Below are 13,301 nucleotides of genomic sequence, written 5' to 3' on the forward strand. Positions count from 1 at the left end.
GCTAAAGGTCAGCCATACTTTAGTTTACTTTGGATTAAGCTGAGAGTGTACGAGCTGATGAAAAACAATCATAGTTTTCTTATGAACATGAACATATTGACACCATCATATGACATAACCTGCCTCTCCAAAAACAGTCAACAGCACCTGGCTCACTTTTCCATAGTTATGAGCTGCCTAGCGATCACGTGCAACACTTCATTACTTCCCCCAGTCATTTTGACAGTGAGAAGCCAGCAGGGGTTTCAGTAAAATCTTAATGTCCTTGAAGGAGCTGAACTGCAAAACCTCAACTAAAGCCTCACAAATAGCTTTTGATATTCTTAAAAGTTGAAAAAAAAAGTGACAATGACTCAGCTTTTTCTGCCCAACTACCCAGGACAGAATGCACCATTTATAGGCCTCAAAGCTAGCAGATTTTTATTTTTTTTTCATGGGAGAGAAGTTTGCTGTATCAGAGAACAATAAAGACCTAGATAAGCCTTGGCAGAGCTTTATTTGAGTACTCTGGATAGCAGAAGTCTTAAAATAGAGCATCGGAATTATTTTCCAGTCCTGGAACACTGGATTACATTTCTTATTTTATATGAGGCCAGAGTTAGTGACACATCAAGGCTATATGTCAAAATGTGAGCGAGGGATGGAACACAACTTATCCTCTGGATGTTGTTGGAACATCTGGACACTCAGCAAAGACTCCATCGACCAAACTGTTGATTTAAGCATTACACACACGCACACGCACGCACACGCACGCACACACACACACACACACACACACACACACACACACACACACACACACACACACACACACACACACACACACACACACACACACACACACACACACACACACACACAAACAGGCATCCTCTCACCTCAATAAAGAGTATCCATATGCATCATTCTCAACTCCCACTCATCCAGTCCCTGAGGAGCAGCCAAATTAGGCCTGGGGAAAATCCTGCCCTGCTGTCCAAGGTTTACTTCTACCAACATGACTTTAATGCATGGGTCAGCCTGCACAAATAAAGCTGGGAGTAAACACATTAATGATTCACCTCCGATTAAATAACAGGCTCACGCACGCACAGACACAACCAACAGCGTTGCAGCCACAAACAACCAATCCGGCCCACAGTCACGCACAGCACACGCTCCATTTTCATCCGCTATCCTAAAAAGCTAAAAGCAATCCCATTTCCCCACCGCAGGCACCCACACGATGAAAAAAAATATTATAATTAGTCATATGATAATGCCAGTGCTTAAATAGTCATCTAAACACACAGACAAACAGGCGCACACACACACACACACACACACACACACACACACACACACACACGCATATGCACACGCACACGTGAGTATCAGTTTTCCCACAAATATTTTTTTGCATAGAGGTGGATGAACAAATTAATGTTCCAAAACAACACAGTGACAACATCAAACACACTCAGAGCAAAGAACAGAAGGGACTGGAATGTGTTTGTTGTCAAAATCACAATACAAAGTTGTACTACACATCTCATTTAAGAAAGAGTACAGCATGTGCCCTCCGAAAGCTCAGTAATTAAAATGTCCCATCTCGCTTGTTTATTCCATACAAAGACCGAGGCCGATACAATGGGTGTACAATTTGTGGTTTCACAGGAGTTTATGGGCTGGACCATTTCTTATCAGGGCCCAATGACTTCTTGGAGTTTCTGCTGGTTGTCTGGCAACCTCACGGTGACGACAAGGCTCCAGGGATGTCACTGGCCCGGGGAAAAAAAAAAAGTTGAATTATTCCTTTAAAGGATTGAAGAAAAAAAAAAAAGTCTTGTTTGTGGACTGTTGAATGGTTTTTGGTTCATCAGTTCAGATCATTATGTTCTTGATTTTCTCCAAAAAGGTTGATTTGTTTAAGCCGACTGAGTTCAACATGGACGCTGATGGATGCAAATCTATCTATAAATACTGTATAAATGAAAATGTTTTTTTTTTCTTCAATTTGGGTGAACTGACCCACACAGTACTCACGTACAACTGAGTTGGTAAAGGCTGAAAGGTTGAAGCCATAAGAGAGAATGTTTACTATAGACATAATCAATTTGACACAGTCAATACCTCACAGCTTCCTCTGACGTGCCTATGCACCTTCCCTTTGGTAGGTTGTCATAAGTGCAGGAAATTCTACAGTGTTCATTTACTCCCAGCAACAGGTTTACACTTGACGGTAAAGGCATACGAGTGCTGCTGTCTGCTGGTCTGATTAATTATGACTGGGATAAACAAAATCATCGGAGAAACTGTGATGTTTTCATCAATTTCACTGCATCCATTTGCTGTAGTAAATGTAATGCTGCATTTAAATAAACAGCTGGGAATGTAAAATGATCGACCCGCCGCTGATATGTCATTTTCAGGCTTTGTGAAAAATAAAATCAGCATACAGTAAAGACCCATGTCAAAACCTCTCACCTAAGTCTTAACCCAGAGAAGGAGAGCTCTGTACTCTGGGGGAAATCTTTAATGAGAGGAAGACATCTTGACCAAAAGGTATTGGCTTTATTGGTGGAGAGGATGAGTGCTGAGAGAGGCTGATGGATTTCTGATGTTTCTCAGTAGCTGGCAGATATCACGCTGTTCTCCTTTTATATGAAATCCAGCAGGAACAGGGACAGACAGTTCTGTCCCAACAGAAACACAATGCTGCACACACACACACACACACACACACACACACACACACACACACACACACACACACACAGTCACAGATAATCAGTTTGACAAAGATGGCATGGTGTTTTGCTTGGTCATTAAGCTCCAATGAGATGGAGTAATGAGATTCAGCACTACAACCTTCTGACGATTAGAGAGAAAAAACACTCAGATTTGGCTTTTTCTTTTGAGGCTGAACAGGAAATTAATTTCAATGTACCTAGACTGCATTTAGTATGTTCTCATAGCTGCGTGGAAATAGTTTGACATTTTGGGAGACACACTTCTTCTCTTTCCTGCTGAGAGTTAATGGAGAAGATTGATACCACCCTCATGTCTGCATTCATGTATGAAGCTACTGCCAGCAGCCAATTAGCTTTGCACAAAAAAAAAAAAAAAAAAACATTTTTCAGTTGGTTATGTGCCGGACTATTTCTTGGTTGGGATCAGTTGCCTGGCAACTAGCAGAGGCTGTAGTAAGTTACTGCTCCCAATCTTTGAGCTAAGCTAGGTTAGCCAGCTGCTAGCTGTATAGCTTCATATTTAGTGTACAAACAGAAAGATGTACTTTTCCTTTAAGCACGGTTTGTATATTGCTGAAAACAAAATGTAACGTGTGGCCTCCAGCCAGATCATTTAAACGAGGCTCCAGAGACAATAAAAGACAAAAAGAGAAGGACATAGAAGTCCCTGCCGTTGTAAAGCTTTTGTTTGTAAATTTAAGACCTCTAAAGAAAGAGTCAAGTGTCTTGAACTTTCATCGACTAACCTTTACGCTCCTGACATACAGCATAATTCTTTTAAAAAGCTACCCAATCAGAGTGAAGGACAGCGGTGGTGAAGCTCAACTGTTGACTATCCTGAAGAAAAGGTAGGAGCACTGAATGTGGACATAGATTCCAGATGCACACGGACGCCTTTCTTAGTTACATAAGCTCCAAGAAAAGAGTCGCTTTATGAAGAGGCTCTCACGGTGAACTCCCTCTCTGCGCTGTATGCCCCTGTGACGCAAGCTGGAGTCGGACAAAAGCGATAAAGGGGTCAGGGATGCTCTGCTAAGTCTGTGCCTGTGCTACTGCCACAGCAAGAGTGCAAAAAAAGGGTAAATAAAACACAAGGGAAACCAGTTGTGTGTAAGGAACAATGATAACTAATTACTCTGCCTTTCTTAGGACTGCTGGGGAATGTAGATATATTGTTGGAGCTGCGATGGTGGATTGCAGTTGATGTGCGTGTGACTGCCTTGACTGAAAAGATCACAGAACAGACGCAAACACAAACACAAAGTGTGTGGTGTGTAGGGGTGAAAAAAAAATAAATAAAAAATTGTATGTATCATGATTCATTTTGTGCCGATTTTTAAAATCAAGACTATGTACTACTTTACAAATAAAATAAATGTCAGACTGACTGACATGTGATGTGCATTCTTTTTAGAAAACACTTAGTTTTTAGGAATTCTCATGATATATTGTCTCTCTTTGTTTTGGTTAAAGAATGCAAAGAAAATTGCAATACTCAATACTATCGAATCACAATACTTCTAGAGCCGCAATAAATGAAAATCGCAATACAAAACGAATCGGCACCCCTGTATCATAAAAGATTCTAATCGGGACAAAAGCATATCGTCCCGGCCCTAGTGGTTTGTGTTCTGATGTTGCCAGTCTGTGTTTGTGTGTCTAAGACCTGATGAACTCCATCGCTGGGGGTGTAGACCGAGCGCAGCTGCTTGAGGTGGTCTCTGGTGTGGCTCAAACCTCGGAGGGTCTTGAACATCCCCTCCACCGTGGCATGGGCTCGCTCTGTGGTCAGCTCCTCTTGGTTCGCACAACCTGACAACACAAACACACTTATTTACTGAATGAAAAAAAATAAAAAACTGAATCATATAATGTCAAGAGTGTGACAACAGAGGAAAATGTTGTTTGCATTTGTAAGACAGGTTGTACACCAGATTCACATAAAATCAGATGAAAGCTAAACATGCAGAAAAACAATTGCATCTGCAAAAAAAAAAAAAAAAAAGGCCTGCAAGATGTAACATCTTGCTTTTTGCTGGTAATTTTCCCAGCTGGGTGTGCGCTGGAACCAATTATCAAGGTAAACGCATGGCAGCGAGAGGACAAGAGCTCCTTTATTCAAGCAGAAAACACTGCCGTCTAATCAAAAGCTAATGTTCCCTCCTTTCTAAAGAAGTGCGTAGGGAAGCAAGGGCCTGCTGCGAAATAAACCCAACTTACCCAAGCTAACCCTAACCCTCATAGCATGAGATAAAATGAGAAAACAGAGAGTGAAGTGAACAGAGGACAGAGTGAGAGAGGACAGAGAGACTGTGAAAAGAGATAGAAGGATAGTAGCCAAGCAGGCTGTTTACAGCGCTGTTGGCAAAGTAGGTCTGCAGACTGGCACCTGCGCTTCCCTCTGGCGCTGCTCAGGAATGTAGCTGCCTTCTGTTAACAGGAAGGTCAGCTGTGTTATAGAATAAATAGAAACCTGAATAAACCCAAACAGCATAGCTAACTCTGAAAGGCTCAAAACAAAGGACAAGGATGATGACTCACTCCACCATCAGTGCTGCAAATCAGCATATTTACGTCAGATGGGGTTTTTTACAAAGCAATGTAGCATATATGGATTTTAAAAGAATAATTCCCAGCCTATGGCAGACTGTTCACTGACTGGGACTTTAAGCTCCCACTTCCTCCCAGTCAGAGGCTTTGAAGTTGGTGCTGGGATAAGAAGATTAAAACTACAGAAGCAACTTAATGTGTCCTCCTCTCAGTCTCTGTTGGTCCACTATGTGATATAAAAATCCTTCTATACACTGGCCTATATGCGGATTCATTTGTAAGGGACCATGCACCATAGTAAACACAACTGGTACATTTTGATGACCTGCAACAAAATTAGCTGAGAGCAAGACATAAAACAATAAAACACGATATAGGTCAAGCACAACATCACACAACTTACAGTTTACCGGGGTAACATGAAATAATGCAACAAGACTACGAGTCTACAGCCATGCTACTGGCTCATTGACGCTATGTTTAGGAACAGTAATGCTTTGAGCTAAATGCTAATGTCATCATACTAACACGCTCACAATGGCAAGGCTAACACGCTAATGTTTGTCAGGTATACTTTTTACCATGTTCACCATCCTAGTTTAGCATGTTGGCATGCTAACATTGAGCTAATTTGCATTAAACACAAAGTACAGCCGAGGGTGAAATGTTATTAGTTTTGCAGGTACCTGGTCATAAACAATTGTATTGGACAAAATCTCAACCTCATGGTGGCGCTACAGGAAAAGCCAGTGGATCATGAAAGTCAGTAGGATTCATCCTCTGGGGATCATGAATGGCTGTACCAAATGTCAGGGCAATCCATCCATCCATAGATATTTCAGTCTGAACCAAAGTAGTGGACCGAGCAACAGACAGACACCATCCCTAGAGCCACGCTACTAGCACGGCTAAAAACAGCAATAGTGCAAAGATGTAATCATACAAATAGTCTATATCCTTGACGTTCCACTTCCAGGATTGCTCCGTCTGCCGGATTTCATTCATTTAGGCCGGATATCCATTGCCTTGGGCTTCCTTTGTGTTGGAATTTTAAACTCTGGTGGATTTGTGAGGACTATGGTTAAACTGCTCCTCAGATCTCTGCAGGGTAAATCCAGACAGCTAGCTAGACTATCTGTCCAATCTGAGTTTTCTGTTGCACAACTAAAACAACTTTTAAACGTACACATGTTCCACCAAAACAAGTTCCTTCCAAGCCTATGTTTTCCTCCCATCCCTGAATGCTATGTGGAGTAGCCAGACTATGATACAAATGACAAAAAAAAACTAAATGCAGGAAGAAATGGAATAAACTTTAGAACATAGCACATACTAACAAACGGGGACATTTCCATTGCTCAGTTAACACTGCCTTGCTCTAAGTAAAAAAGGTAGCTAGAACTGCCAGGCACTACAACTTTGATTGGACTAATTAGGCTCGACTTCAAAGACTTAGGGTTAGAATCAAACCCTGGAAACTCATTTAAAGCTCTTAGGTCAAGATGATATAACGTATGAGCTCGCATATCACACAGCCCTACTTTGAAATTAAAGCACAGACAGACACAATTAAAGTGAGTAATACATGACATGTTGAAAGGAAGCTCTAACCAGAACATGACGTGGTAAAACTCTCACTTAATTCACTGACTGTTACTGCCTGTAACAAACTGTACATCGATTAAGTTAATAACTCTTACAAGGCTGAAATCTGACTTGCATGGATACTTTGCTTCATTTTATTTGGCACATTGTATATGTTGAATATATCAATGTCAGCACATTTAGATAACGTCGACTGAACAGCTTGACTTTGTCAGGCTTTAATCTCCTTGGATTTGTTCTCCGTTAGTTCCTTTTCCTTCCCATGTAGACTATATCAAATTTACCACGGCAAATCTTTGTTTTTGAGTTTCTGTCTTGGGGAATGTAAAGTGTCTGGCCCGGCGGTTGGCTCTGCTGCGCTGCCCTGGCTGTGAGGTAAACTCTTAGGAATAACAACAGGGCTATTTGACGGAGCGGAGCGTGAAGACTCAGTCAGATGTGGGTCTTATCTTTCCAGACACCCGCAGAGGAGAAAGGCATCCTACAAAACAAACTACAACTGATGTTTGTCTCTGAGCATTTATACTGCTTAAGAACCCTATGATACAAGAAAATGGGAAAATACAACATGCAAATATGATGTAAATTTTGTGACATGATCTAGCAGTAACCACGTGTTGACACCTACTGCTCAGGTTGGGTGTATATTCTATGTGTTTGTGGCAGGAGTGCACTGGCTAGATACATTATAAGGGTTAGCTAGGAGGAGGTGTGTAAATCTGTGCTTATGTTTTTTGCTATTTTGGAGCTGGTTGACCGGTTGCCAAAGCATACAGTGCAGGTCCGGGACCAGTTCTAGGGCTGTTGCAGGCTGAGGCAATCTGTGGTTTAGATGTTGATCGTGGCACAGCAGATCCTGTTCGAGAGCAGCACCAGGTGCTGGGGAACATCCAGCTTGAACACCTGTGGCTAAATTCATCTCACGCGACACCGCCACGCACGCCACCCACCATAACGGCACCGCACCACATTTACAACACCACACACACTGTCTGATGGCTCTCACGCAGACATGCAAGGTTTGTTCAAATCCAGTAAGCATAATAAATGCTTATTTAACAGCCATCTGACTGTCTGACAGTCGACCACAATTTATCGTCTTTATATGATTACACCTTTTGTGAAAGTGATGGGAAATGGTAAGTACATGTCATTCAAGCAGCTTAAATGCCACCTACGTATATGCACATCTACTTCCCCGAAAAAAACTCACTTTAATAGTCAACAACTTGTTTACAAAATGACAATGTAATTTCCAAGACTGACTCAGCAGTGCGCGGCTAAAAGAGAGAGAGAGAGAGAGATTAGGGAGAGAGAATGTAGTTTGCTCTTGATACGAGACCAAATAAAAGCCAAGGCAGGAAATGGGTTGATTGAGGGGTTTCCTAATTAGATCTAACAGAGCCGGAGGTGAGCAATAGTTACTAAGAGGCTGGGAGTGTAACCTGTGATGCTCAAACGGTGGAAGCTACCAACCAGAGGCAGCACACAGGAATGTGTCACTAATGAAAGGAGCTGGATGGGGATTCATCCTAATCAACAAATAGCAAAACAAAGTGCTGCAGAGAGAGAAGTGATGCATTCAAAGACGAGGCCGAATGTTGTCATTTAAAACCTGCGACAGTATCAGTCTACATGTTCACTGTTTAAGTAATGGTACATTCAGGTTGACATATGGTGTAGCTAATTTGCCCTCAAAGAAGGTTCGGTATGTTTCTGTGTCATACTATAGTTTGTTATTGTTAACAAACTCCAAACATAAAAACCAACAATACGTTACTCCGTTACTGTAGTAATGTATGTACGTCATTAAAAAAGATATATAAAAATATATACTTTCATTTAAAAAAAAGGCTAAATAGTTTCTTAAACAGCAGTGCCACTCAAACAGGAGTGAGTGGTGCCTTTGGTGGGAACTATTTTCAACCTTGGATTAATACACATTTGGTAGATACTGGAGGGCGAATCACAAAAATTCCCCAAAAGATTGCATGGTTTTGCGGCCCCTAAGCTGCACAGATAAGACGAAAAGAAAAAGAAAAATTTTCAAAGCACCAGCAAAGGTTGAAATGCACCCCTTACTGCACTGCCAAGCAAACAGCTTCTCTGTGCAATTTGCATGCATTTAAACTAGGTAATATGCTAACATTAGGTGTAAAATTGTCCTAACAGCCACATGCAGTTACAGTGAAATTATCAGAGCTGGTGGTAAAGAAGAACATTTATAAGGGGTGTCTTCCCCTTCAAATTGTGCCATCTTCTTCAACACCCCGAAGATGTGCTTTTGAAACATAGACTGTATACAAAATTAACATAGTCTCTGTGATGTCATCCATAGGTTTCTGAAGAGCCGAAATGTAGCTCAAAGTGGGCGGCTCCCGGTGGCTTCGGCTTACGCCATCTTGGCGGACGCTAATCCAGTTGTCATGAAGGCTAAACTTAGCTTTAGAGACCAAGGGACCTATCTTGCACCCGGTGCGGCGCAGCACAGCCCAAAGCCCGACACAAGTGTCTCTGCTAGTTTAAGACCGACGCAGTTGTCAGTTTCCCTTCCAGCGCCCGCGTCGTTTAAATAACCAATGCACCTGCGCCCATCTGTGGGTCCATGGCCGTGCTGGTCTTACAGGGAGGTGTGTTCAGGTGCATTCTGGGCATATTGCTATCTTGAGGCAGCGGGAAGTGATCGTGCCATTGACCAACAAAAAACCTGGTCTAAAGTCAACAGCGCAGCATTTCATCGATATTTTAACAGATAATTAGTAAAATGCTCCTAGGCTCGTGCTATGCTTGTTAGACACACAGGGACGCCCAGCACACACACACACATGCAGAAGATTACAAATAAAAATATTACGGTGCAAATCCTCCATCATAACAGCAATGCTCCAAGGTCCAAACGCGCCTGGCTTTTAAAGGGAATGGGAGATGATCTCTGATTGGTTGATTGCATGTTACGCCCAAAACACACCTCTGATTAATGAAGACACTAAGGACAACCGTTTAGAACCAGGCGCCCGGCGTCAAACTAGCAAAAGTGGATTTGGACACGCCCTAAACACACCGGCGCCAGGCGCTTCACGTCGTGCGCTTAGATCCTTAAAATAGGGCCCCAAAGGCGTTTATTGTACCAGGCTGTAAACATGTTTTATTCTGCTGTAAAGTTGGGCATTTAAACATTGGGGTCTATGGGGATTGACTCCCTTTTGGAGCCAGCCGCACATGGCCACTAGGCATTGGCCGGTTACTGGTTTCAAGGTATACCGCAGTTTCAAAAAGTCTCGGTTTCAAAACCACTAAAATTTTCTGTCAAACCGAGTCTACAAGGACAGAAAGTGCAGTTTAGAAATCCCTCTCCCTGCCAGTGTACAGTGTGTTTAAAAATAAAATACAATGTGTTCAATGGGGAAATAAAAGTTGTTTTTACCCAGACATTTAAAAAATAATACATTTATAGCTGTAATTGCAATACCGTAATGCCGTGAAACAGTGATACTTTTGCTGAAGGTTATCATGTCACAATTTCATACCGGCCCGTGCCTAGTGGCCACTCAATGAACTGCAGTTTTTGGCACTTTGGCTTCATCTTTTAGAACCGGAGGTTGCAGTTTGGTTTGAAAACATCAACAGCAATGACAGACTGGGAAAAGAAATCCCTCGCCTGGAGTTTTGAGCAATGCCTCTGCACTTCGTCGTGAGCCAGGAGGATCTGTAGCTCGCGGTTTGCAAATCTCTGGCATTGTTCTGCACACTGTGTTCTTGGCACAGAGGCAACATTTATACTTTGCCACATGGATAACTGCAATCAAATGCAAAAAAAGGCAAATTGCACTCCGCTGCAAATTTTTATGGGCGTGTTGGCTCTGCAATATCATTTGTGAATCAGACCTTGAGACGAGGCAGATAGCGGTTGCAAGTGATGCTGCTATCAGCGTCTGTAATCTATTCTTTAGTGAATTTGCCTGTGAGAATTTAGAGCAGCGGGAGGGTGTATGTGGGACTGACTCAAAATACACTACAGTGCTAATGCTCATGGTAATGAAGGAACATGTCACCCAGTGCAATAATGTGACATATTGAAGTAACTTTAATAGTTTGAAGCTCTATATTAAAAATGTCATGTGTAACTTTGGCTAAATTCATTAATTATTTTCGTCTTTTTGTGAGATTTGTCTAAAAAAATAATGTTGCTACTTTTGTCTTTTAATGCCAAAACTAAAACTGAGCTCAAATAAAAAAATTAAAAATCACTCCACCAGCATATAATATTACACAACAATTGAGCAAACAGAGGCTGGCTACACAATGTGTGTAAATAATCAAGTGGCAGGAAAGAATGAAATGTGGAAGTAGGAAGGCATTTGAGTCCATTACCTCCGCCACACAGTTTACAGGAAATATGGCTTCTGCTAAAGAACACAGGGAACATTAAATTAGAAAGTATGTTTCCTCAACAACCTTCAAAACACTGAAACAACTCACCGTCTAAGCCTGACACACCACAATCAAAACTAATCGCTCTGTACTTATCGGTGGAATGTAGACAACGAGTCTACTTATAAATATCCCCGCTTATTTTGAAACATGATCAAAAATTCTATTCTGGTCTGAGAATACGTGATTTTTAGAAAGAGAGAGCGAGAGATAGATAGAGCGAGTTTGTGGAAGAATGTGGAATGCTGGGAAGGAAAATATTTTTGCTACTGTATGTCAGGATGAAAGAGGAGAGCCAGAAGTGGTGGGTTTTCAGAGCTATGTGCTCGTCATGTCCCTTTTCTCTTACATGATGCTAGCTGTCGCCATGGCAACTACGTCACCTCTAGGTCAGTAGGACGTCACGACCCCGTGGTGCTATCATGAGACTGGTATAAATCTGTACTGAGGAAACATGTGCTTATAAGGTTAGAAGACGTGACGATGCGTCATCATTTAGCTCTGATTTTAACTACAGCAGGATGACATACACCTTTCATTCATGCACCCATGTCAATACGTCCCTAACAAGCATATGTAGCTCATCAGCCAAATCATTTATGAAAAAATATTTAATTTAGAAGTTTAAAAAAAATCTACACACTTAAACACAGTATACAGTACTGTATTTGTTTGCACTTCTCATAGCTGATATGTGATGTGTTGGAATCAAGAATTGTCCCATTAGATCATTTATATGAACCTAATGCCATAAGGGACCTGGAACCATGACAACCTTATGCAACTAGCAATGTCAAAGTCTGACTGATCAAGTAAGGTCCACAGTCGTCTGAATTCCGGTGTTGAGCCTTAATCCTTTCCTGAGTGGCCTGCTTGAGAGAAAACACAAGACCTGTTAATCTGGGCTGCTTTATAGACTCTTTAGGAAGTGCAGAACGACGCTCCTCATGCTGATTCACACACACACACACACACACACACACACACACACACACACACACACACACACACACACACACACACACACACACCTGCTGCAGGGGCCTGGGTGTTCACAGTGGATGTGATTAATCACACGCTGAGGAGGGTGCCACTTACGAAGAAAACTTTTCATGGTTGGAGCAAACCACAGGCAGCATAACTGTGGAGAACAGAGGGATCTGCATGCAAAACACGGTCTCTGTGGTGCTTTCATGTCAGCTGGGTGGTTGTGTTAGTGGACGGGCATGTGGGCTGCACAATAGCTTGGCAACACGGCCCTCAGATACTGGGCTGTCTGCTAAGAGGAGTGAGCAGATCAAACAACAGGCGTGTAGGACTCACCCACCAAGGGGGAAACACCTTGTCGCTGCCAAAGGGAGTGCCTGCCTGTGTGCGGGGGGTATGATCAATGACAAAGAAGAATGAGAGTACACGTGTGTATTGCTATATGTTGATCAGAGAGCTCTTTATTTGTGTTTGAGTGCGTGTGTGTGTTAAAAAAAGAGATGAAGGTACAAAAGAGCGGCTTAAATCACAGGGCAATGATCTGCTCAATTAGGGAGTGGCAGCCGCTAATTTCCCATCTGGCTTTTAAAGCAGGTGGTTGACACACACACACACACACACACACACACACACACACACACACACACACACACATACACACAGGTCATCAAAAAGATGTTGGACGTTGCCACTGCGACAAACTCACCTTAATCATCTTTACCTTGGCAACAATGCTTTTACGTACTTTCTAAAAGTCACAATACAGCATTTCATAATGAAGTGATCACACGCTAAGAGTCACATTTTTCTCTTTTTCATTTCAAATACCTAGATTCTCCCAGACCACGTCTGATTCATGACCGCAGTGTTAGCAGCAGCAAAGAAAATGTTCACGTTTGATGCTACCCCAGGGCTCACTCTTTGATATTGTTCCTTGTGATTGGTGTTTCACCTCGCTGTCGTCTACTATTAGCTGGACTATCAGACTCTCTG

General features: G+C 42.2%; 1 protein-coding gene across 2 annotated transcripts in view; it reads right to left on the reverse strand.

The window, feature by feature from the left end:
* scfd2 (sec1 family domain containing 2) overlaps positions 1-13,301 on the reverse strand; it is a 121,155-nt gene that overhangs the window by 18,870 nt on the left and 88,984 nt on the right. The window contains exons 6-7 of one of the 2 annotated variants that reach the window (XM_028588188.1): positions 4,402-4,547; positions 2,476-2,700 (exon numbers count right to left, since the gene is read on the reverse strand). In XM_028588188.1, the coding sequence (XP_028443989.1) occupies positions 2,557-2,700; positions 4,402-4,547 (290 nt within the window). In that variant the 3' untranslated portion in view covers positions 2,476-2,556. Of the gene's footprint in view, positions 1-2,475; positions 2,701-4,401; positions 4,548-13,301 lie in introns of those variants that run through there. The other variant, XM_028588186.1, reaches the window with a different exon arrangement.

Source organism: Perca flavescens, chromosome 9, assembly GCF_004354835.1.
Source record: "Perca flavescens isolate YP-PL-M2 chromosome 9, PFLA_1.0, whole genome shotgun sequence".
Classification (NCBI taxonomy): Eukaryota; Metazoa; Chordata; class Actinopteri; order Perciformes; family Percidae; genus Perca; species Perca flavescens.